The sequence below is a fragment of the Giraffa tippelskirchi genome, chromosome 8, assembly GCF_054371585.1.
Source record: "Giraffa tippelskirchi isolate mGirTip1 chromosome 8, T2T-mGirTip1v1.2.pri, whole genome shotgun sequence".
NCBI lineage: Eukaryota > Metazoa > Chordata > Mammalia > Artiodactyla > Giraffidae > Giraffa > Giraffa tippelskirchi.
Genome location: NC_137282.1, coordinates 11,914,348 through 11,939,935, shown reverse-complemented (window position 1 = coordinate 11,939,935; position 25,588 = coordinate 11,914,348). Strand labels below are relative to the sequence as shown.

The window sequence follows — 25,588 nt, the reverse complement described above, 5'->3', positions numbered from 1 at the left end:
TTCCCTGCCTGCACCCACCCTCCAGTATTCGGGTCACTCAGAATATTATCTCCTTGGCCCCCAAAGTAATCCTAGACTGGGTGTCCACAGACGTTTTCTGAAAAGGGCCTGAAAGCAAATATTTAGGTTTGGTGGATGTGAGTTTTTGTTTTAACCACTCAAGTCTGCTTTTGCAGCATGCAAACCGCCTTAGACAATTACTCAGACATAGACAATGAACTCAGCTGTATCCAATAAAATTGTATAGACACTGAAATTTGAATGTCATGAATTACTGTTATTTTGATCGTTAAAAAAAAATGTAAAAATCTCCAGTATTCAGTGCAATGCAGTTGACGATGGTCATCACTCTGGCCATTTGCTCTCTAGACTTGTTCATCCCACATTAAAAAAAAAAAAGGAAAAATCATCCTTGTTTTTTTGTTGTTGTTGGGGTTGTGTTTGTTTGTTTGTTTGTTTTGGCTGCACTGCATGGCTTATGGGATCTTAGTTCCTTGAAGAGGGATTGAACCCAGGACCACAGCAGTGAAAGTGCAGTGTCCTTCCCCTTGACTACCAGAGCACTGCCAGGAAAAATCACTCTTGGTTTGAGGGCCACACGAACAAGAGTGAGGCCATAGTTTGATACCTGTTCTAGAACCGCAGGTTGGATAGGTAAGGAGTTCAAGTCCTTTCTTCATTACCTGCTGTGGGACCCCAGGCAAACTCCAGTTCTGATGCCTCTGAAAGTCTCCGTTTCCTCATCTGCATAATGGAGATATTATCTACCTTGATGAGAACTGGAAACTGCTCAGCCATGCTGAGTGAAATGCAGGAACTCAATAAACAGGCCTTCCTTTTGTGGTCAAGTTTCAGCCTGGAGTGAGCACTTGATGTGCACGGACGGAGCAGCTTCCTCTCAGTTCTGAGGGCCTGCCGGTATCACCAGGGTGACTGTTTCTAGGGCTCAGGATACAGGTGTGTGTAAGATAGTCAAACATCACAAGGCCACATGAGGACATCTTCCTTTTGTGGCTTTGGGAACTGCTGGCCCCACAGAGCTCAGCTTAGAGCTTTGAACTTGAATGCAAAGAGATTGCTCCCACCTTCCCAGGACGGGAAGATTGTAGAGTATAAAAGATGGCACCCCCAATTGGCTTAGAGGCAGGGTCTGAGGGCTGGGAATATGCATGGTGCTGATGCTTTGGCTGTGGTCAGAGTGGGAATGGTACCCTGTGACGTTTTCCATGGGGAGGTGGGCAGGGTGCCCCCCCCTTGCAAAAAGCAAGGGAGATGAATCTCAGGGGAGAGTTGGGGGTCATTTTACAAACATTCCTTCCTTGGAGACCCTTTCCAGAGGGCTTTTTGGTTGTTTGGAGCAAACCTGAAAGGTTGTACGTTTTAAGAGAAACCGCCTTTGTATCATTTTACACGGTGGTTCCACCATCCACATCTGGTTGGGTAACCAGACCCCTCCGTCCAACCCAAGGAGGCCCTTGGGAAGCTTCCCCCGCCCCACCCAGGAGCTCCCCGGGTCCACCTGCGTCTGTCCCTCTACAATGTGACTTTCATCCCTAAGAGCATCTTCTCCATTCGGAGAGCTTGGGACCCTTGGTTGAGGCAGGCAAACCTCTCACTTCTTCGAGAAAGGGTTGGAGATTGGTAGAATGAGCTCAGGAGGAGTCTTTTAATCCCCTCTACTCAGAAGTGAATGAGCTACGTTTGTGGAACCAGAGACCTGGCTCCTATATCTGGGCAGTCTTGAACGCAGGGTGAATTCAAATGAAGCTCCAAAAGTCAGGATTTCACTCTCTAGGAAATCAGTGGGGCGGGAGTGAAGAGGTGTGTGTGGGGGGGGGGTGGGCGGGAGGTGGCACAGGGTGGAGGCAAATCAAGAAAGTGGCCTTGTTCATCTGCTTAAGGAAAAGGTGGCAGCTTGTATCACTAGGGACAGGAAATTCAAACAATGTTCAGCTGATAAACGCCACAGTCCCTTCCAGCCCAAAATATGGGGTGTGTCATAGGGAGGTCATCAGAGATGTCCCAACCCCCGCAGGAGAAAGGGCACTGGGGCCCCTGGACACCAGATAGAGTGGCAGCAGCAGGAACCAGGCAAGAGACCCTCATGGGCTGAGAAACACTGGTCACCCTCTGAGAGAGATTCTGCCAGAAATTCTTACCGCACCCATACAAAACCACAGACACAAAACTTTGAAAGGTAGTACCAGTACCATTTTATTTAGTGTTGTAGGAAATTTTTAGGTTACTTCTCAAAAACAAAAGCAAAGAAATTCAAAATTCCCAAAGTAACAAGGCAGGAGATAAGAATTCTATAATCCAGAAATGCTGAGTGAGCTTTCAATCAGAGGGAAGAAGAGGTCACGTCAGTAGCTCACACAATAGATACTGAGGAAACCACAGGGTTGAGATTGGTGTAGAGACTGGAGGTTAAGCTCTCCGCCCCCCCAAAGGCAACAGATCCTTCAGCCTGGAGGGACCATTCATCAGTGAATGGGTCTAAAAGAGAAGGGGCATGGGGAGTGAAGACTGTGCCTAATTTTACATCAAGTTGCCTCTGGCCTTCAATCTGGCAGGTGGCTGAGGGTCGTGGACCCTCCCCACTCTATGCCCTTCTGAGCTCCCACCGTCAGCAGAGCTAGAAACCACACACGTGTGCCACTCACTGCCCACACACCCTCCACTCCAGGTCAATGGCTGTTCATGTGGCAAAGGGCACACTTTCTTGCTCTTCCATTCCGCTACCTGGGGAGGCTGACCCACAGGAAATAAAAGGGGTGGGCAGGACATCTGTCAAAGCCCAACGACAGAGATGATATGAAACAACTGGGCAAAGGATTGACATTTTTTTCCAGATGCTGACCTCCAGTGGAAGTTCATCACAAGGTGTTTGGTATTTCATTGGATGCTTCCCTGAAGTACTGACTGGTCTTCTGGGGGTGGGGGGTGGGCAGCATGGCAGGGCCAAGAAAGAGCTGCTTCTGCTTCTGCAGGGCATGGCTTCCTCCCAGGACCCATCAGTTCAGTGAGCATTCTCAGTAGCCAGAGGCTAAACCAGACTCTCCTGGTGCAGACAGCTGGGTGTAAGCCCTCAGACCCACATCGGCTGCAGGAGCTCCAGCCCTCCAGTCCACCTGCCCTTATGAACAGCTCAGAGTTGGCTCCAGCTTTCCCAACTGAGTTCTCCCTCATAGTAGAGTCCTCAAAGACAGGTGCTAACCGGTGTCCTTGAGAGGTGCAGGAATGCTACCCGTGGAATTTTTTTCCAGCAGTTGGTAGAAACCAGACACTCTTGAAGTTGATTGTCCTTCATTCTCCAGAGTTCTCGAGTGGCATCTCAGAGCAGAGGAATTCGCTCTCATAAACACGGACCGGGTCCCATCCCCGAGGTCCTAGCAGCAGATCTCCCACAACGAAAAGCTCTCGGGAAGAACTCGGGTCTCCACGTGAGCTCTTCCTGGGAGAAACTACTCAGAGCCCCTGCCACCCAGTTCACAAGGGTTATCACAGTCCAAGTACACTGACATCAAGTAAAAAACACTGCATAACAAAATATATACACGTATATCTCCAGAGTTCAAGCGAACATCCAGTTCTCTTTATAGGGATGTAAATAAATCTCATAACGCTACAAAAATACACGTCGTCTGAGAGGTTTACAGTGGTCCCCAGTATGTAGGAGGGTATTAAATAAAACAGCTATCAATAATTAAAAGCGAATTAGTTCAATCAAGTTACAGTATCATCCTTCAGATTAAAGTGCTCTGATATTAACTAATGTGGCAGCAAACGTGATCCTGAGAAGGAATCCCACTGCCAATCATCTGGCCTCTTAACTTCGATACAACAAGAACAAACACAGAGAGTTTCATTTAATAACTGCTCTCTCCTCAAGCCCTGCCCATGCCCTTGGCCTATGACATTCTCTCCTGAGGAGAGATGTCGGGATTTGATGAGATTCTGTCTCAACTGGGACAAAAAAAAAAAAGAGTAATATAGAAAACATTCTAATATCGGGTTACTAACAATGAAATTACCTGAAGAGTCTGAGTTGTTTAGTCGCTAAGTCATGTCCGATCCTTTGCGACTCCGTGGACTGTAGCCCATCAGGCCCCTCTGTCCATGGAATTCTCCAGGCAAGAACACTGGAGTGGGTTGCCATTTCCTTCTCCAGGGGATCTTCCCGACCCAGAGATTGAACCCCCATCTCCTGCATCGGCAGCAGGTTTCTTTACCACTGAGCCACCAGGGAAGCCCCGAAGAATCTGAACTGGTGCTATTAGTTAAGAAGGGGTCCTAGTTTAAAAAAAAAAAAAGTGTGTTAATCTAGTTTTAAAAAACACAACCATCTAAAAATAGGTATCATCTTGCTCTTCACAATGTTATACCAAGGGGGGAAAAATGCCAGGAAGAGCTGCCAAGGAAACCAGGGAGCCAAGTGAAGGCATGGGGGGAGAGGGCCAACAGACCCCCTGCCATTGCTCCACACCTGGTAGAACCATTTTAGCAAGTGCTTGGGGCACTCAATCGCTAATTAAGGCACTGTCTCGGCCACTCCAGTCGACAGGGACCCTGCAATCACCAGAGGAGGGGCTTTGACCAATTCCCTCGAGTGCAAAGTGACTCAAGTCCCCTGGTCTGCTTCCCGTACCTCCATAGACAGGCCCTCTGCATTGATAAAGAGCATATTTTAAAGGCTACTGAGGTGTAGAGGCTGGTGTCTGGAAAAGGTGACTTGTTATAAATCTCAAAGGCACACTCTGCACTCCTCTGCTTCAGTCAAAACAAAAGACCAAGTCCAAGGAGTCAAGTAGGTTTACACGGTATCAAAAATTTAGCATCTGCAGCCAAAACGCCACGCCTGAGCTACTCAAATGCCAAGAAGGTATGCGCAACACAGCCCCAATCGCCTGGTCCTTGTCATCTCACCCCAAGCTTTAAAGACCAGTGGGGGAGACGTACTTTTAAAAATCTCAAATTCAAAGAAAGAAAATCCCAGTGTTTAAAATACACTAATTAATACCCACCAGCGCCATGTGAACCTCTGGGCCAGGATCAGATCTTATGACCATGTCTGCGGTCGGGGCATAAAATATTTACAATGTGGTTAAAGGCACAGTGGCATTTAAAAATAAAACCCTGGGAATGGACAGTAAAAAGATCCGTTGTAGTCATTGACCTGGCTTCCATGGGTGGGAGGGATTCCTGCCAGATAACCTGGGAGGGAGATGGCAATCTGTGCCCGTCTCTTGGGCACAGCGAGTCCTCAGCCTCGGGAGCTAGTGGAGACAGACCCACGGAAGAGTCTCGATGCTGGAGGCCGGTAGCTCACATCTTTCCTGCTTTTTTGCCGACCTGAGAGGGAACCCGGAGGATGTTCGGGGTCTCTTCCATGACCCTTACCAGCAGGTTGTCGATGTAGTCTTCCAGTTGGCGCACCTGACATTCCTTCTTGCTGATCGTTTCTTTCTGTTTGAGGACCAGCTGAATGAGCTCGTCGTGGGTCAGCTGCGCGTAGGCAAACGCGGGGTCCGAGGGCTTGTATTTCTTTGGTTGGGGGCGGAGGAGGGGGGAGGTGACAAGAAAATGACAAAGTCAGCCAAGAGATCAAACATCTCAGAGAAATACGGGGACTCCCTTGATGGTCCAGTAGCTTAGACTAACTACTAACTAACTTTTCCTGAAGTCTGTGACTCAGGTTCGAAACTTGAAAGAGGTGAGGTCATGGGGCAATCTCAAGACAGTTTTGCCTGCAGAGCTCTGAGGTAATCACGGTTTCAGCACTGTGAGGGTCGAACGGTTTCACTGAGGAAGGCCTAGAACCACCTGCTCCAAGAAGCAGTCATGTCAGGAGCATGTGAACCTTGACACAACACAAGAGAAGGCCCTATTCAGTCCAGTGATGCAAACTGCCTGCACACCAGAGTTTCAGAGAAATTTTGTCCCTCTTGTCCTGGCTACAAGGAACAGCACAATGATGGCTCCTAACTTAGAAACTCCTGACAATTCCACACACACAGCAGGCTTAACTTCACACAGGAGGCCTAGAAATAGGTGAGAGAGTGGTTGTTGTTTAGTTGCTAAGTCGCATCCTACTCTTTTGCGACCCCGTGGACTGTAGCCTGCCAGGCTCCTCTGTCCATGGAATTTCCCAGGCAAGAATACTGGAGTGGGTTGCCATTTTGTCCTCCAGGGGATCTTTCTGACCCAGGGATCAAACCCATGTCTTCTGCATTGCAGGTGGGTTCTTTACCACTGAGCCACCAGGGAAGCCCCTGAGATGCTGGACCACTTATCAAAAACTGTTTCTCTCTTTTAATCTTTTTTTTTAGCTTGTTGAAGGCAGACACTCACAGGGTCCCCCACTCTGGACCTCCATCATCCTAATTGTGACTTTCAAAACAACCCTTTCAAAGAAGTTGCATGTCTGGGAAAGAACTCTGGAGATGGGTTGTGCAACAATAGGAATGTACTTAACACTGCTGAAAATGGACCCTTAAAAACAGTTGAGGGGGTAAATTTTATGTTACATTTATTTTATCACAAGTTTTTTGGTTTTTTTTCAAAGTGGCATGTCTGTTTACACATCCTACCAAGAAAACAAGTGGTCCTTGTAAAAAACAATAGCCAAGAATATATCCTCAAGGAGTTTTAGATTATACCTCTGTCACAGAAGGATTTTATCTATTCAACAGTATTGATTACAGGACTTCCCTGGTGGTGCCGTGGACAGGAGTCCGCCTGCCAATGCAGGAGACACGGGTTCCACCCTTGGTCGAGGAAGATCCCATGTGTGGTGGAGCAACTGAACCTGCACGCCACAACTGCTGAGCCCGTGGTCTAGGCCCCGCTGGGCACGACTACCGAAGCCCACACGCCCTAGAGACTGTGCTCCGATTCAAGAAGCCACGGCAGTGAGAAACCCGAGCGCCACAAGGAAGAGAGGCCTCAGGCAGCAATGAAGACCCAGGGCAGCCGAAAATAAATAAACAACCTCCTCTTAAAAAAAAAAAAATCAATGATTACAGAAGACATTCACAGGAGTGTCCGGGAGATAGAAGCAGAGGCTGCCATCTGGAGGGAGAGGCTGGCAGGTGCTCCTCAAGAGGAGGGGCCTGGTCCCCACAGGGTCTGACACACCTGGGGCTTCACCCGAGTACAGGGAGCCAGGGTCCAGGGGGACAGGACGTGCTCCAGGAGCTGGACAAACACGAGACCATGGCTGCCTGGGTGATAGGGGCAAGCTTCAAAGATGGAGTGATAACCTCTGACCCAGACTCTGGAGATGAATTAAAATTAATTTTCTGTTGATGTTTGACAGAAAACAACAAAGTTCTGTAAAGCAATTATCCTTCAATTAAAAATTAAATAAATTTTTTTTTTAATTAATTTTGCCTGCAACAACAGGACCATGTTTTGACCTCTAAAAAAAATACTTATTTATCATAGAAAATCTCAAATCCAGAAGAGGGGAAAAAATTATTACCCATAACTCCAACACCTAACACTTGGGTCTCTTATTGGTAATAGGCATTCTTTGTGATAACTTTAGCCTCAAACAGAATCAAGGTTTATGGCTTTTGAAAACTGGGTATTTTGTGAGCATTTTCCCATCATTAAATTTTAGAAAAATTGCTTTTTAAATGGATGTTTTAAACTTTAATTATATTTTAACCATCTCTCTGTTGCTGGTCATTTAAGTTGGTTTCAGTTTTCACAATTATATAAGAACATATTTAAAGGCATGAACATAAATCTTTGGTCATATCCCTAAACATCTCCTTAAGACCAAGGCATAGAACTGAAATGGCGTGCACACTTAAGGTACCTCCTGAGTGTTAGTCGCTTAGTCGTGTCCGACTCTTTGTGACTCCATGGACTGTAGCCCACCAGGCTCTTCTGTCCATGGGATTTTCCAGGCAAGAATATTGGAGTGGGTTGCCATTCCCTTCTCCAAGGGATCTTCCTGACCCAAGGATCAAACCCAGGTCTCCCGCACTGCAGGCAGACTCTTTTCCATCTAAGCCACCAGGCAAGACCAGTGGTACCTCCTACAAACTGTCCATTTGGATTCTGTAATCTGAAGAGGAAATGATGCAGGGCTTTGAAATCATCAGAAATTTCTGTTTATGTGACAACTAAAAAAAATAAAAAGCAATCCAGCAGTTACAGAAAGGGAGCAAGGGCCATGGAGAGGAAGAGGTGCAAAGAAAATACCCATTAATTCAGGAAACGATAGTGCCCATCGTCACATATTTCCTTCCAGGACTTTCACATTGGACTTTTCCCCCCATCATTGTACCAATAATGACGTATATTCATGCTGGTCTCCCACTTTTCCCATATAATTTGACAGAAGACTTTTTGGCTCTAGTTGGCTGTGTTATTTTTAAATGGAAGTGTGGACGCCACCTGAATAAATAATACATTCCTAGTTATTAATCATCTATAAAAGATGGTGGCCCTAAAACAATAACCAAAAAAGAAAAAAAAAAAAAGCCATTACAGTAATGATTCAGCTATGTTTTCATAAATTTAGCCATGCAGTTTCTTTCCCTAACCTCTCTCTCACTTTGCAACATTCCAAAGAGTAGTTATTTTTATAAAAGTACAGTTTATGCCTTAGTACAAAGCGTCTATTCTATGGCCAGCCAATAGCAGTCTCCAGGAACCTTTCCATATTTACTCAGGAGTTACTAGGTCTGGTCCGGGACCAATAGCTCTGTTACAGCCAGAAAGAGGGGCAGCAGCGGGGCTTACAGATCATGAGCAATGTAAGTAGCGGTTGCCTTTGTTTTAAGGCAAGTTACTGTCAGTCCGGCCCAGAGATAAGCCCCTGATTAAGTGAGCTTGGATGAGTAAATAGAGGGGGGACCAAGGGTCTTGCTGGCTTCCCGAAAGCTAGGTGTTTGTTTCTCTTTGGAGCCAAGCTACATTCCACAGTTACAGGAAGAGGGGTGGGGAGCTGCGACATGACCCTGGTTTTCGTTATCGTCCCTTTCATGCTGTTCTTTTGCCCACTTTCCTGGTAACTATCATCAATGCCAGGAAGACAAGTGCTGCTTCTTCTAACACAACCAAAGAAGCCAGCCGACCTGAGCTGGTGAAGTTACAGCCAGCCCATCTCTAGGCTTGGGCTAAAAGATCACTTTGACCACCTGATGCAAAGAACCGACTCATTTGAAAAGACCCTGATGCTGGGAAAGATTGAGGGTGGGAGGAGAAGGGGATGACAAAGGATGAGATGGTTGGATGGCATCACCGACTCAATGGACATGAGTTTGGGTAAACTCTGGGAGTTGGTGATGGACAGGGAGACCTGGCGTGCTGCAGTCCATGGGGTCGTAAAGAGTCGGACATGACTAAGCGACTGAACTGAACTGAAAGATCATAGGTACACAGTTCTGGCTATAGCTGATCATTTTCATACTGATGCCCCATTAGCATGGACTACAGGGAGGAGAAGGCAAGACAGCTGGAAGATGCTAAGTGGTTTTCAGCAACAGTTCCTTATTACCACTCTGCCTCTTGACCTGAAACTCAGATCTCTGGCTTTCAGTGGACGACCTTCAGCCCAGTTCCTAGAGGCAAAGGTGAAACAGAGCCAGAGGCATCAGCCATCACCCCGCACTTAAAAATACCTGCAGGAGTGAAGTAGATGTGAGCAAAAGTTTTGTTTTTAAAAAAACACAAAAACTGGGACTTCCCTGGTGGTCCAGTGGTTTAGAGTCCGCGCTTCCACTGCAAGGGGCATAGGTTCGATCCCTGCTCAGGGAACTAAGATCCCGTATGCTGAGTGGTGTGCCCCTGTATCGCCCCAAAAAAGACAGAGAAAAAAAAAAACCCACAAAAACTATTTGACATCCCGGAGTCCCTGGGACTGTACAATCTATGATTGAGTGAAACTTCTAGACCCCTGCAGTAAAACAGAAATGCAGTTTATGTCTCCCAACTGTAGTCCGCAGGAGTCGGTTAGGAAACACCATGTGTTTCCACGTGCCTGAAACACAACACATCTGAGCTTATTAACAGTCCCGTCACTCAGTAGATGATTCTCCTGCGTCCGTGTGACAATGAGTCAAAGACGAAGAGGTTGGTAGCAAGGCAGGACTCAATCCCTCTGGTTCTAGAACCGGAAAGGGCAGGATGGAGACGCTCCCCAGCAGAACTCATGGGGGTGGGGGGTGGGGGGTGGTTTTGGTTTGGGGGGGAGGAGCTGCTTTTTTCAGTGGTAGCCACTCAAGCTTTTTAAAGAGCAGAGATCCTCTCATTGAGCAATAGCCTTCCTGGAAATTCAGCTTAAGGAAGTCAACTACGAGACGGGAAAAGTCCTATGCAAGAAACTACGGACTACAGTGTTATTCATATCAAAAAAGAGAACAAGCTAAATAGCCAATTAGCCAACTGGGGAGTAGGTAAGTATAGACTAGCATAACCGTTTCAAAGAATAATTAAGTAGCAACGTGCAGAAGTGTGTATGATAAAAACTAAGGAAACAAGAGGATTTCAGAGGGTTTCCACACAGGTGATGGGGCTGGAGACCCATCCTTCTGCTACTATCTTACATTCATCAGCGGACACTGAGGCCTATGAATGGAAGGCTGATAAAGAGCAGGAGGTTGCATGGCCTGAAATGAATTCCTCACACATTTCCTACTAATTGTGAAGGGGAAAGAAATAGCTACTCTGCACTGAAGAACCTAGTGGACACCACCTAACCTAAGTCACCAACACCCCACTAAGAAAACAGGGTGCCATGGGCCCTGTACACGATGCACTGGAAAGGGCGTGTTGTTCCTACAGTTAATACCTGCCGAGAAGACCCAGCCTCCACCAAACCACGAGGAGACGTCAGGCAAATCCAAACGGGAAAATTCTACCAAACAACTGATCTAAACTCTTGAAAAAGGTCAACATCTCCAAAGACAAAAAAAGCCGAGGAACTGTTCCAGAATAAAGGAGATCCTTGAGACAAGATGACAGGTGACCCTGGACTGGAAAACAAAGAAGAAAAGCCACCACTGGGACAAACTGCTGATGTTGAAATACAGATGACAGATGAGAAAACAGTGTGATATGCCTGTTAAATTTCTTCAATTTGATAAATGTCCTTATTCTTAGGACCACTTAAGTATTTAGGAGTTAAAGGAGCATGACATGGGCAAGTTACTCTCAAATAATTCAGGGGAAAAAAATGTATGTAGATACAAAGAGAATGGAGAAGGAGAGGGTGAGGGTGATAGAGCAAATCTGGTGAAATGCCAACAAGCTGGTGGACTGGGGTGAAAGGCGTACAGGATTTCTTTGTGCTACACTTGCAACTTTTTTCAAGTTTGAAATCACTTCAGAATAAAGTTACAAAAAAAGTCTATCTGTGCCACGATTACAGCTACAAGAATTTTACCTTCTTGCCAAAAGATATGAAAGGGCGCATGGGAAAAAGGAGAATGTCTGATTGGCATGACCCAGGGTTGAGGGGTGTGTGTGACATTTTCTTCTCATTAAAAAGAAGTACTGGTTGCCAATCGTGTTGCTTGAGACACACACACACACACACAAATTCAACAATAGCCAAATAACTATGAGGGGAAAAGCTCAGTATGCCATGGGAGGTGTAGAGGCTTCCAAAGTCTTCCAAAGACAGAGACGTGTGATTGAGTCATCCCGGGGTTCCCCGCTGCCCCCGGGAGCCGTCTGCCGTGGTGACTCAGACAGCGGGTTTTCGAGATCCCTAACTAACCTGCTTGCTCCCGGAGAAGACATACCTTCATCTCAGCTTCGTTGATTAAGTTCTCACTCACGATCGCAGCAGTTCCCGAGGTGGAGTTAGCGACCTTGGGGACTGTCGTGTTCATCGGCTTCACGGGATGAAGTCTGGAAGAGAAGGGGGAAAGGACCCTCAGACCTGCGGGAACCGAGGGACCGCCTCTCTCGGGGGTGGCAGCCAGCCTGGCAGGCAGCAGGGGAGCCTGGAGACACGCACGCTCACACCTCGGGCCCCGACACACGCCGAGGCTCCTTCGGGAAGGGAGGCAGTCAGCGCGAGGCAGCCACACACGCGCCAGTCAGGCACCGCTTGTGGACGGGTGTCCTGACCTTCTCCCAGGACCCTCGGCCTCGCTAAGCAACGTCAGGAGAATCCTGAAGACCGTCTCCTAGTCTCAGAGGCAACTGCGGTCCAGGCCTCCGCAGTTGGAGCCCTGCAGAGCTTGAACAGACAAGCCAGCTTCCCACCGGGCGGGGTTTATAGAGTTAGCTGTCCGCCCGGCTGGCTTTTCCCACTCAAGTCTCAGCTGGCCTCTGAGACCAGGAAAGAGAATCCGGCTCCCGATGCTTCTCTGCAAGGAGAGCTCCGTATCAGACAGGGCAGGACTATCCCCGCTCTGTCTCTGAGGATGGCCACTGCTGCGGCGACGTTCTTGCTACAAGACATGGGGGTGTCATCTCTGGGGGGCTCCTGGCCCAGGGGACGGCCCTGCCAAAGACACCCTGCTGTCAACACCGGGGGTTGGGGGGGACACACATCGCTGGGACAGCTGTGTGTGAGCAAGCCCTCGTGCCCGGAGACAGAAGCAGGGGTGGGGGGCCGGGGGGCGCTGGCTGACACTCCCGAGGATGGTCCCCCCGCTCTGCACCGGCTCTCACCTGTGCTTGGCCGGCCTGCTTCCAGCGCTCGGCTGTGTCTCTGAGGGGGAGACCCAGGCCTGAAGAAGCGGCTTCCTCTTGCCGGGATTTTCCACCTTACCCGCAGAGCCCTCGGCTGTTGCTTTTTTTTGAGATTCTGCTATATTGGTGTGGGGGGTGACAGAGTGTGCAGAGGGGGGGAAGGAGCGTGTGGCAGGAAGCGGGGGAGGGAAGGGGGAGCTGGACACAGGGGACCCCAGGGCAGCGGCTGGAGGCCGAGGCGGGCTCCCATCTCCTGCTGGTCCTGCCTCCCCACTGCCATCGCTGCCAGGGCCTGGTGTCTGTTCTGCAGAAGCTGGGGCGGGTGCTCCGGGTGCTCCCAGCGTGGGGTCATGCGGGTTTCCTGCTGCTGACCCGCCGGCCTCCTCACTGGGCGCCCTCTCCGTCTCAGGCTGGATGGGCCCCTCGCTGGAGGACGGAGCCCCTTCCCCCCGGCCTGCCACCAGGGCCACCCCTCCGTTATCTTCTGGCTGATCACCTCTCTCATCGTCCGACTCGACCTCAGGAATGGAGGGCAGGGTCAGGTCCAGATGGGCTGTGCCCGGGGGCTTGGCCCCGCAGGGGGCCTGGAGGCCCTGCAGGGGGTCAGACAGCAGACCCTCGTGGTCACTGGCTTTGCTCTGGTTCCACGCGATCCGGGTGTCATCTCCCTGACTCCTGAAGAGGGTACCGTCCCTCCCTGAGCTGGTCACCCACTGGGGACCCCCTGAGAAGCTCCCCTTGGAGGAGGGGCGGGGAGCGCAAGCCGCCAGGGCAGCAGGCTGCGGTCCGGTTGCGGCTGCCCCCTCCTGGGAGTCTCCCATGTCCATCGTGTTTCTGGGAGCGGCCCCTGGTGGCGTTGACTCCTGGGGGGCCCCTCTGTCCCCGTGGACCAGCCTGGAGGCCTCCTCCCCTGCCTCTTCTACGGAGAGCTGCTTGGAAAACAACGCCTGCTTCTTGGTATCCTTTCCACCGCCACGGGCATCCGGACTCGTCTTTTCATGTCCCTGCGTCATCGCGGAGTCGGGTGTGGGGGCCGACTCCCCCGTGTGGAGGGGGGTTGCTGCTTCTGTAACTGCAGGACTCAGCCTGCCACCCCAACCTGCATCCCCCGCAGAGTCTGGGTCCTCCCCACTTGGGGGCTTTCCAGGGGGGCTGCCCCTCCTGCCTCTCCCAGGCACAAGGGCAGATGCTACTTCTCGGGTCTCATCCGATGAAGTGATATCGCCTTGTAGTTCTTGCCGAGGAGACCCCAGAAGCCCTCCTTCTTCCCCTTCTTCAGGCTGTGTCCGGAGAGACTGTGCCAGGTCATTAGTACTGGTCTTTCCTGGTGAATAGTCTTCCCTCCCTCCAGTCACCAGAACGGGTGTCTGCTTGGAAAGCGAGCCCACGGCGTGGGGAACTCGTGTCCGAGTCTCCTTTTCCAGCTCTAGTTCCAAGAGCGAAGGCAGTTCTTCAGAGCCGGCCTGGCCCAGGTCTGCAGAGGGCCAGTTTTTAATTGGGGTGGATGTGGAGATAGGGGCCGCTATGGGAGAGGAGACAGAGGAGGAGCCCGAAGGGGACTCAGAGGACGGTGTCTCTGAGTCATGCCCCGGTTTAGAAGGGACAGGTATCTGCCCAGAGCTGGAAGGGAGAGCAGAGAGAAAGAGGGGAGAGTTAGTGGAAGGAGGGGGCCTGGGTGCGGGCCGAGCCTCTGGAGACACTTCTGGCCTGCAAAAAGGACAAAATAAAATCTGCAGGTCAGTTGCAGATGCACCATGAGAGGCAAGAGATATGTAAAACTATAGTCTTTCCAAAGACAAGAACTTTTTTTTTTTTAAATATATATTGGGGGCAGTACCTTCAGAAGTTAAAGAAGGAACACCAATACTTAACCCATAAAAGGCATGCTTTTATCACCGAGCACATCTGCTACAGAAAGGTCTGTTGCAACAGAAACAGAAAGGTCCAGGGAAAGCAATAGCCTGCAGTCTCTTCTGGTGATAAAAAACCATCTAAAAAAACACAAAGCCATTAGAGGCACACCACAGGGCAAGAGGCAGATTTTGAAGGGGAAGAGTGTGTGTGAGTGTGTGTGTGTCTCTGTGTGTGTGTCTGTGAAATCAAAGCAGGCAGAATCTCAAAAAAAAGTCTCTCCTACCCCAGCCACTAGGAATACCGTGAATATGAGTCGTGCTGAAAAGCAGAACTCCCAAGGCTCTTGCAACAAGGTACAGAGTAAACACACAGAGGACCGCCCAGGCACACTCGACAGTGGACCAAAGGGCTCTCGTGTGGGCAAACCCACACCAAAGTGCCAGGAGGAGAGATTACATCTGCCTCAAATGGAATACGTGGGAAGAACGGACGGACCCCCAGTTCTGCATGCACCACCACCACGCAAACCTGTTGTTTTTCCCAGACCCTGACACTCAGAATCTGCTACAAAACCTGGGCGCTCCACTGCGCTCTGCTTATCTCACTGAGATGGGCAGACCAGTCCTGCGTACTTTTGCCAGAAGCAAAAAATATTTGCAGGGAAAACACTTGTGGCCAAGATATCTGGGGCAAAGATACTTACTTTGGGGGATATGCCGGACAAGGGACGGACCACACCTGCTGGCAGAGGCCCCGGGCTGGGACACAGAGGGGCTGGCTAAGAGTGACTTAGACTAGTAAACCCCCAGCTGCTACAGGGACCACCACAGACCAACAAGCAAGGCCTGCTCCACAGTAGGCCTGGCTGCCAGGCCCCCCCGGGGAGGGCCGAGACTCACCGGGGTTTCACAGCTCTTGTCTGGGGAGCCCTGGGCGAGAGAACAGGTGGCACAGGCGCGGCCTTGGGCTCTGGGTCAGCTTCTGGTTCTGGGAGCTGCCCGTCTTCAAAGGGGTTCGGCGCTCGTCCCCGTCCGGAGGCAACAGGCGCGGTCTCTTTGTCCGATCTCTTCACAAGGTCGTCGGCAGCCCCCGGCTGGTGCTCCCCGGCCCTGACCGTGGTGGGCGCGCCCTCCCTCTCCTTCCGGGAGGTGGCGGGAGGGCTTTCGCCCTCGCTGCCCTTGGCTGTGTCCTTCTTTCCCGGCACCAGGAAGAGCAGAGCGGACTTCTTGTTCTCCTGTTTCTTGCTCTCTTTGGTTTCCTTTGCCGCCTCCAAGGTCGCCGGGGGCGCGTTCTCCCGAAGGTCCCTGCTGACCTGCGGCTGGGAGGACGGCAGGGACATAGACTTGAAGGCGTCCTTTGTGGAAGACTCGGGAGGCACCGCGCCTGCTTCCCCAGGCTCCCTCCAAGGCCGAGAAGCCAGGTTTTCCGTAGATGAGAACCACCGCTTCTTCCTGAGGCCTTGGGGGGACGGGGAGGGAGACGGGGAGCTGTCCTTGGTCTCGCTCTTGGCCTCGGGTGGCTCCACGTAGACGTGGTTCCCGTTGATACAGACGTTCGAGCGGGAGAGGACGTCATTCTTAGACCGGAGGCCACCCAGGAAGGAGAGGCCTTCCTTCTTGGGGAGGCTGAAGTTGACCTGGTTCAGCTGCTTAGGATCTGCACTTGCTGTCCTCTTGTGAGACAAGACTGCGGGGAGAAGACCCAAGAACCAAGGGGGTTAGAAGTTAAGGGAAAGCAGCATCTGAGTCCTTTTCTTGGTTGTCATAGCTGGGCGGGGTGTGCTACTGGCATCCAGCAGGCGAAGGCCAAGATGCTGCTAAAGATGCCACAGAATACATGAAGGCTCCCGTAACAAAGAGCTATCCACCCCAATTGTCAATGGTGCTGAGGTCAAGAAACTCTGCAAGGACCAGGGAAAAGGGCAGCGCTCTTGGTTGGGTTGCAGAATCTGGCCAGTAGTAGGGAACTGGTCACTGAATTTCAAAATATCCAGTTAATTCAGAGTTAAGGGAACTGGATTCCTCAGCTTTCATTAGGAATGTATTTCATGGGAGCTCAATATAATACCTGATGAATTAATGAACTGTCAGAATTATTGTAAGTTTCTATGGTTTTATCCTTAATCCAAAAACAAAAACAACAAAACAAAAACCTTGCATGCTACCCAAAAGCTTGTACTAATGCTCATCAATTATAGAGCCAGACGTTATGAGAAAGGAATTTACACATTCCTAGAAACTAGAGGACTTAGAAATAGAGAAGGCTTCCTAACCTTAGTTAGTACTCTTAAGTACCCACCATCATCACCGCTACGATGACCACTGGCACCACCACCACCACCATCATCATCACCACTACTGCAACCACACCATACCCCCCCCACCATCATCACCACTACTGTAACCACACCATCTACACCACCCCCCAACACCATCACCACTACTGTCCACCACCATCTATACCAGCACCACCACCATCATCATTTTAATAACCGAGGAACTGAATGAAAATCGTTCTCCTAAGATTTGTTCATTTCTTCTCTCCCAAAGCAACGGAAGGGGAGAAGCCAAGTGAGAAGGAGGAAGAGGAAGAGGAGACTCACCATCCAAGGCAGAGGAGGACTTGTCCTCATCATCGTCCTCCCACCGGGACTCAAAGTCTCCAGGACGAAGCATCACTTTGTCTGACTTTGAGGTCGGCAGGACAGACATGGACTGGGAAAGCGGCGTTCTCTGCAGGTTGGACTTGGAAAACAAGGTCTTGACCTTTGACTTCTTCTTCTTGTCTTTGGAAGGAGACTCGTCATCGCTGTCGGCCGAGGGCGTCACGCGGGGGACGATGGCTGACACCGTATCGGACGCACTGCCCTTATTCTTGCCCTTGATCTTGTCCTTCAGTTTCCCAAACGGGTTCCGAGACTTGTCTTTCATGGAAAGGTCAAACATACTTGCCGTCATGTTGTTTCTCATAAACTGGATGTCAACCTCAATTTCCCCTCGCTCTTTATCCTTCTTCCCCGGCTTGGATTTCAAGGTGTACCACCTAGGAGGAGAAAGGCTGAGAGGTTACCTTTGAATTGAAGAGCCTAAAACAGTGCTCACATCATTATCTGGCCTCCCCTCTCTGCTACTGTTAGCCTCATATACAAACACAGCCTATGCTCCCTTCTTTGGGGAATGTGGGGAGAGGGGAGGGGAGGGCAGAACTTGTAGTTTTATTTCTGAGAAGACATCCACTAGGCAGTACAGGATCTGATTCTGTACTTAGTGTATGAGTGACAGTTACTCAGTCGTGTCCGACTCTTTGCAACCCCACAGACCGTAGCCCACCAGGCTCCTTTGTCCATGGAATTTTCCAGGCAAGAATACTGGAGAGGGTTGCCATTTCCTTCTCCAGCGGTACTTAGTGTATAGTGTATAGTCAGCTAAAATCCTGATTCACTAGAGAGTTGTTTTTAAGAATAACATACACATTCCATCAAATCATTTCCTATGACTGGCTCTGACTGGTTTTTTCCTTCAAAGGGGTAAAACAGTTACAAACATAAAGTGCAAATTTACAAGAGTATCTCAGAGAAAAGCAAGGGTTTGTAGAACAGTCCCTGCCAGGGAGTAATGGAAACTGCAAAACAGAGTAAAAAATATCTATTAAAGAAAAAAAGAGTGAAATAAGCCAGAAACAAAGTGACAAATACTGCACGATCCTAGGGACGTGAGGCCCTGGGTGAAAGTGCTCGTCACCCAGTTGTGTCCAACTCTTTGCGATCCCGTGGACTCTACCCTGTCAGGCTCCTCTGTCCGTGGGATTCTCCAGGCAAGAATACTGGAGTGGGTTGCCATTCCCTTCTCCAGGAGATCTTACCAACCCAGGGGTCGAACCCGGGTCTTCTGCATTGCAGGCAGATTCTTCACCGTTTGAGCCACCGGGCGAGTCAATTTCAGAGTCAATTTCAGAGACAGGAAGGAGAATGGTGGATGCCAGACACTGGGTGTGGGATGAAGGAGGCATTAGGGTTTAATGGGTACAGGGGGTCAGTTGGGGGATAAAAAGTTTTGGACCCGGGTGGTGATGACAGTTGCACAACGATGTGAAAGTAAGTAATGCCACAGAACACGAAACACGGTCAAAATGGTCACTTCTGTTATGTGTATTTTACCACAATGGGAAAAAAACAAGAAACTGAGAGGAGATACTCATCTCCAGCTTAATGATCAGAAAAAGGAATGTTTCAAGCCTGATTGAAGTATTTCACTTGGTCCTTTGCAAACAACCTCACGATACGGCAAATGATATTCTATCAGCCCATGAAAGACAAACTGCAGAGAAAGGAAACCTCTCCTTGGCAAGTTCCATCGGGTGAATTGCAAAAATGTGAGCCTGGTGAGTGACACGACCTCCACTGAACAAACAACTCCAAATACAGGGCCTCTCCGCAGCCACCCCCAGGGTGATGCTCACACGCTGAGAACCACACTCTGATATTCTTCTCGGTGACCTATTTAAGAGCTGAGGGCTATGGACTTTAAGGAAATGATGGTTTTGCCCAAATAAACACAATTTCCTCTTTCACCTTCAGCTTGTCTTACTCACCCGGCGGATTGCTGCCCCCACTGTCTTAGCTCATTCTGCACTTAAAGGGGCAGAGGGAAGCAGAAACACACTCAGAAACGTCCTCCTTTAAGTCTCATGAGAAGGGCATGAAGTGGACAGTATACCCACTTTACAGATAAGGAAATTGAGGCTCACAAGTTAGGTACCTTGTACAAGGTCTTGCAACTGTTAAAAGGCACAGCCAGGACTCTGAACCAGCTCTGCAATTTTCCCAAAGCTCCTTTCTCTACACCAAGATTTCAGCTTAGCACTCTCTCTAAACTCATCCTGGCTGGGCCATCTTTCACGATACACAGAAAAAAGGGCTGGAATTAACATTCTTTCTGAGGGAGGCTTAAGCTTCCAATTTAAATGTTCTAAGTCAAAAGATGAGAAGGGGGAAAGCCCCCATAGCCGGCTTCAGCCATAAGTCATAAGGCTGCACATAAAGTCCAGGACACAGTGTCATCAAGAAGGACTTATACTGGGTTGGCAAAATACAACCAAGACCTGAGAACATGGTGGGACCTTCAGTTTTGGATCTTCAGGAGAAATCGTTTAGGATTTTCAAAACTACAGTTCATAGCTGGAAGAGAAGGGAGATGCAAGGTCTTTACACACAGCCTCGCCTTGCCAGCATGGTGTCTTTCCATTACGCGTCCAGGGCCTGGAGCACAGTTTGCATATCTGTTATTTAGCTGTTGAGAGGATTATTTGTATCTTTCTCTCCTGACAGTCATGTGCTAACGTGGTAGCCTTGGTGATGAGGAGTGGCTAGCCTTAGTAAATACCAAGGGTAGGCACCTGAAAAGGGGAAGTTGCAGAGAGCTGAACTCGGAGGCTCAAATGACCACACAGGCCACAAGGGGAGACTTCACCTCTCCACCAGGGCCTCCTCCCAGCTCTTTCACACAGCCTCTTTGCTCACCCTCCCAGGGGATGCAAAGACTCCCAACCTTCAAAGAATACCACTTTCCCATTCCCCCGGATGGGGCCGCCTTCCCCAAAGTATCAACACCAAAGCCTGTTTATTCTGAGTGAAGCTGCAGCCAACTCCAGGATCCTCCCCGAGGGCCTATTACCACCTGATGCATGGGTTCAGTCCCTGAGCACAAGAGTGGGATTTGTTTTGGAAATTTCCAATGCCACCAGGAGGTGTGAACATGTACTTCAACTGTTCCTGTCGCTTATTTTTGCCAGCAAACCCCAAACCAAAGGCCAGGTAGCCAAGAACAACCACTGGGCTATTTAAGGATGTGAAAGGCAGGCTGAATCACAGGCAGGGAGGCAGCCCCCTCTCAATCTGTGCTGGATTTATCAAAGCTGGAAAGGAAGACAGGAACTCTTTCAGCAGCATTATCTTGATCATTAAATCCACATAGCTGAAGCAAGGGAGCTTTGACACAAGCATAATTTGATAGTTCATGAAAACCATGATCCAGAAATGTCTCACCCTAAAAAATTCCAAACCAGGACATACTTGTGGGTTTCAACACTGAAGCATCGGTTCAGTTTTTCAGTGTTTCTGTGCGTTTGATTTTCAGTGCACTTAATTCCAGCATGTCACGGAAGTAGTTCATAAATAATCAGGTCCCAGCGTGGCCACACAGCTTGTGATGTCAGCCTGGGTAGGACCCAGCACTACCCTTCACGTCAGTCCAGAAAGCTTGAGTTATCTCAGAAATTAGGGCTGGGTTTTCCCAGTACAAAGGGCAGAGTACAGACAGAAAGCCATAATTCTAATGCAGAAGGTTTATTTTTAAGCCTATATTCTTAAAAAAAAATCCTGCAACCTATCAAAAAAGTGAAAAATAAAAGGATCCCCTCTAGAAGCAGTCATCTTTACTATTAAAATTTAGTTCTCCCAAAGTTAAAAGGATCTTTGAATATATAACAAGTGATAGGACACGTACATAAACTATTTTAAAGTAATAACAACAATTGTTATTTTACAATGATGCTTTTACAAAATGAAGATTTTCAAGAAGACTCGTAAAAAGAACTTTTCTTAACAAATATAGGTTTCTGATAGCCTTTAGATAATACGACTGAACCGAGTAACAAATGACAAAAATTTTGCTGTGCCTTGCTCAGTCATGTCTGACACCATGGACTCTAGCCCTACAGGCTCCTCTGTCCCTGGAATTTTCCAGGCAAGAATACTGGAATGGGTTTCCTACTCCAGGGGATCTTTCTGACCCAGGAATGGAACTCTCGTCTCCTGCATTGGCAGGCAGATTCTTTATCACTGCACTGCCTGGGAAGCCAAATAAATGACAAAACTCGACGGAAAAACCTGTTTACTTCATCCAGATCAACAGGAATCAATTACATGGGACTGAATGAACTGATGAGTATGGTTTACAACTTTGTGACTTTGTGGAAAATATACTAACTTTAATCTTTGTTTCCCAGAAAAACCTTTTCTCTTATGCTATGACCTGCAATAAATTGATAAAGTATACCTTCGTAAACAAACAAACAAGAAAGTAATAACAGGCATGGGGTAAAATTTCCAATCATACAAAATGGTCCAAAATGAAAACTTTAATCTCCATGTCCCTCAGTCAAGTGAGGGTCTTGGGAATAAACATTCAAGCAAAAAATGCCTGTTATTCAAACAGGCTCCCCTACTGTTTGGGGGTTTTTTGGTTTGGGGTCTTCTTGGTCAAACATAAGACAAGGCTAAACAGCTAAAAATACAGAAAAGTTCATTTAAGGCTTTTACCCTTTCAAAAAGATGTCTTATGAAGAAATGTAAAAAAAAAAAAAAAAGAATAAACAGGGTACAGGAAAGAAAATATACAGAATGCAGGACACAGGGTCTGCCTTGGGGACTAGAGTCCGGATACGCATTGTCAAATCTCCTGGGTTTTTAAACACTCAAGTTTTGAAACAGCTAAAACAACCCAACCATGCGCAATTCTCAGGGCTGGTTTGCCTCAGCATGTAGGTTTCTCAGGGCAGGGAAAGCTGATCCCAGGGGCCCTCCACTGGGATGCGGGCAGTGTGGTTGCTGCTTTGGGGACATGAAAGGTCTTGCAGCGCGTCCCAGCAGACGTGTGGGCTCACGGTTGTGTAAGGGACGGGACGGTATGCCCCCAAAGTAATCTGTCTGTAGCTGAAGCAGACATGTTTTTCCTTTAAAACATTCCAGAGGGTAGACACAGAAAAAAAAAAATGACAGCTTCATAGATTCAAGACGGAGTCAGGGAAATGATGGCTACAAAGATGCGATCCGTGTGCTCTGGCACGGCAGGTACTGGAAACGCAAAACCAAGAGCCAGACAGGGGGAGAGGGGACCGGCTCATCCGACGGTCACGGAGCGTCTGTTACACTGAATCAACGGCTGTTTTTTCTTTCTGATTATGAAGCGTGAGAAAACAATTAAACATGAAAAGAAATTCCTGCTAGCGTATGCAATTTCATCACAGATAAGGACATGTGTGAAGTCACTCAGTCATGTCCGACTCTCTGCGACCCCATGGACTGTAGTCTACCAGGCTCCTCTGTCCATAGGATTTTCCAGGCAAGAGGACTGGAGTGGGTAGCCATTTCCTTCTCCAGGAGATCTTCCCGACCCAGGGATCGAACCCAGGTCTCCTGCATTGTAGGCAGATGCTTTACCGTCTGAGCCACCAGGGAAGTCCTCTCTTAAATGGCTTAATATGTGTAAAGAGATTAGAACAGTGCCTGGCACTTAATAAACACTTGGAATTAGCTATGATTATGACTTGCTAATAATCAGAGAACACATGCAATTCTATTTGTAGTGTGTTAAATATAGCTGTCGTACAGTCCCCATTTCCACCATTTTTAATGGCTGCATGATATTCGGTGAGTGCTTTTATACCATCATTCAGCCATACACGTGGTTCTCAGAAGGGAATTTAAGATACCAACAGTTCAGACTGACTGTATTCCTAGGGATCCAAACTGACACCTTCAAACACAAATAACAATGATTTGAAGGGAGTGGGGAAAAAACTCAATTATAAAATTAGTTTATATGATAAACTTTCCAAAATTAAAAAGAAGATACGATATTTTAAAATATCATGCTGTTGTTCAGTCGCTCAGTCGGGTCCGACTCTTTGCAACCCCATGGACTGCAGCATGCCAGGCTTCCCTGTCCTTCATGAAGTGAAGTAAAGTGATCAGTATGTAATTCTGTAACTTATGATGAGATTTAATGACCCTCAGAACTCTTCAGAGCTTCTACTGAGGTGGGAGAGATGAGAAACAGAGGGCCCCAAATGATTTCAGACACATACCAAGATGACACAACTGGCTGAAGTGTAAGGATCAAGGCATATTTTCTAAGTTGAAAGCAATACTCAACTCCTTGTAGGTAAAGACTACAGGAAATAACCAAGCATCAGTATTTTAAGATTCGCTCAGAATTAGAAAAATTAACACATTTATAAACATGGAAGTCTACCACTCCCGCCATCATCTAGTTACCAATGTTTTACTTGACCATATCTCAAAAAGCTACAAATATTAATATTCTAACATCAGATCAGGTATCTTGCCTTTTGCCCCAAGGTAATGTATTTTACGTGATCTGCCAAAGAAGGGTCTCTGTGGGGTCCTTTGTCACTCAGGCACAGAGACCTTAAGGATAGAGAAAGGAAATGAGATGGTCTGGTTCACCACCTCTTGGCCAGGACAAAAGAAAACAAACTTCAGCACGGTAGACATCAAAGAGCTTTCGGTCCTCTCTCAGCCCCCCAGACAGATTCACACTTCTTTCTTTGGGAACCCCTGGTGGGGAGCATGTGTGTTAGTCGCTAAGTTATGTCTAAAGACTCTTTTCGACCCCACGGACTGGGGCTCCGCCAGGCTCCTCCATCCATGGGATTCTCCAGGCAAGAATACTGGAGTGGGTCGCCATTCCCTTCTCCAGGGGATCTTCCCAACCCAGGGATCAAACCTGGGTCTCCCACACTGCAGGCAGACTCTTGACCGTCTGGGCCACCAGGAAAGACTCCTGGTGGGGAAGCAGAGCATCTGACTCTTCTGGTTATCAAGATGAGTCCCAAGGAGGAGGGAAAAAAAAACACATACCGAGAGCATTTCAAAATCCTGTCTAACAACAAACTTCAGTAAGAATGAAGAGTTCCTTTCGTGTGAGAGGAAACCCCACAGCCCGGTGCTGTGGGAGGCAGCACCCTTGAAGAAACAGCCCAGGGGGCCGCCTGTCGCTCACACAGGGCACGGTACTCCAGATCACAAGAGGCCTTTTCAGAGCAAGCCTTGTGGAGGCTGTAGTGGTTCTCCCTGGGCTAGCCATGTCTCTTTTAATAAACAAGAAGTTTAAAAATGAAGCGTGCAGCCGTCACACCTCTAGAAAGTTTTTCTGGGATTTCTTATAAAACGTGTGCCCTCGGCTCCACTGGGGAGGGCAGTGTTCAGGAAAAGACACTTAATTCCAGCTGCCTTTTTTCTCCCCATGGGCACATTCCTAAATGTGTCCCTCAGGGACACCCTGGAGACGAAAGCCCTTGATTTCTCTGTAACAGATTATCTACACGCCTCTCTCTGCAGGAAAGGAATTTCTCATCTCATTAGTGCCTAAAAGCGGCTCCTTTGCCAAAGGCACCAGCGAGCCCCCGAGCTGCAGGTGACCAGCTTCTCCCAGGTGACCTGCTTCTCCGGTGCTGAGCAGCGGCGCTGATGGGCAAGCCAGACCCCAAGTTCACACCGAGGCCACCCTTCATCTCTAATCCACTCGGCTAAACATAAGATGGCTTAAAACTCAACTTTCAGAAAACTAAGATCATGGCATCTGGTTCCATCACTTCATGGCAAAACAGAAGGGGAAAAAGTGGAAACAGTGACAGATTTTATTTTCTTGGGCTCCAAAATCACTGCAGATGGTGACTACAGCCATGAAATTAAAAGAGGCTTGCTCCTTGGTAGGAAAGAAAGATATGACAAACCTAGACAGCGGATTAAAAAGCAGAGACATCACTTTGCCGACAAAGTCCAAATAGTCAAGGCTATGGTTTTTCCAGTAGCTATGTACAGATGTGAGAGCTGGACCATAAAGAAGGCTGAGAGCCAAAGAATTGATGCTTTTGAACTGTGGTGCTGGAGAAGACTCCTGAGAGTCCCTTGGACTGCAAGGAGACCAAACCAGTCAATCCTAAAGGAAATCAACCCTGAATATTCATTGAAAGGACTGATGCTGAAGGTGAAGCTCCAATACTTTGGCCACCTGATATGAAGAGCTGACTCACTGGAAAAGACCTTGATGCTGGGAAAGATTGAAGGCGGGAGGAGAAGAGGGCAAGAAAGGATGAGGTGGTTGGATGACATCGCCAACTGAATGGACTAGCAACTGAGCGAACTCCGGGAGCTGGCGATGGACAGGGAAGCCTGGCGTGCTACAGTCCATGGGGTTGCAAAGAGTCGGGCACAACTGAGCGACTGAGCAACAACAACAAATTGTTGAAATTAGAACACTAATTTTAA

General features: G+C 48.6%; 1 protein-coding gene and 1 long non-coding RNA gene across 4 annotated transcripts in view; one reads left to right on the top strand and one right to left on the bottom strand.

Annotated features, from left to right (window-relative positions):
• Window positions 1-2,189: 2,189 nt before the first annotated feature.
• Window positions 2,190-25,588, bottom strand: part of RAB11FIP1 (RAB11 family interacting protein 1) — a 31,407-nt gene continuing 8,008 nt past the window's right edge. For 2 of the 3 annotated variants that reach the window (XM_081524169.1, XM_081524170.1), the window contains exons 2-6: window positions 17,120-17,559; window positions 15,417-16,203; window positions 12,643-14,370; window positions 11,763-11,871; window positions 2,190-5,544 (exon numbers count right to left, since the gene is read on the bottom strand). In XM_081524169.1, coding sequence (XP_081380295.1) covers window positions 5,326-5,544; window positions 11,763-11,871; window positions 12,643-14,370; window positions 15,417-16,203; window positions 17,120-17,559 — 3,283 coding nt within the window. In that variant the 3' untranslated portion in view covers window positions 2,190-5,325. The remainder of the gene's footprint in view (window positions 5,545-11,762; window positions 11,872-12,642; window positions 14,371-15,416; window positions 16,204-17,119; window positions 17,560-25,588) is intronic. The other variant, XM_081524172.1, reaches the window with a different exon arrangement.
• Window positions 13,550-17,506, top strand: LOC145518905 (uncharacterized). Its single transcript, XR_014063450.1, has 2 exons — window positions 13,550-16,233; window positions 17,067-17,506. It is a non-coding gene; the product is annotated as an uncharacterized LOC145518905 (long non-coding RNA).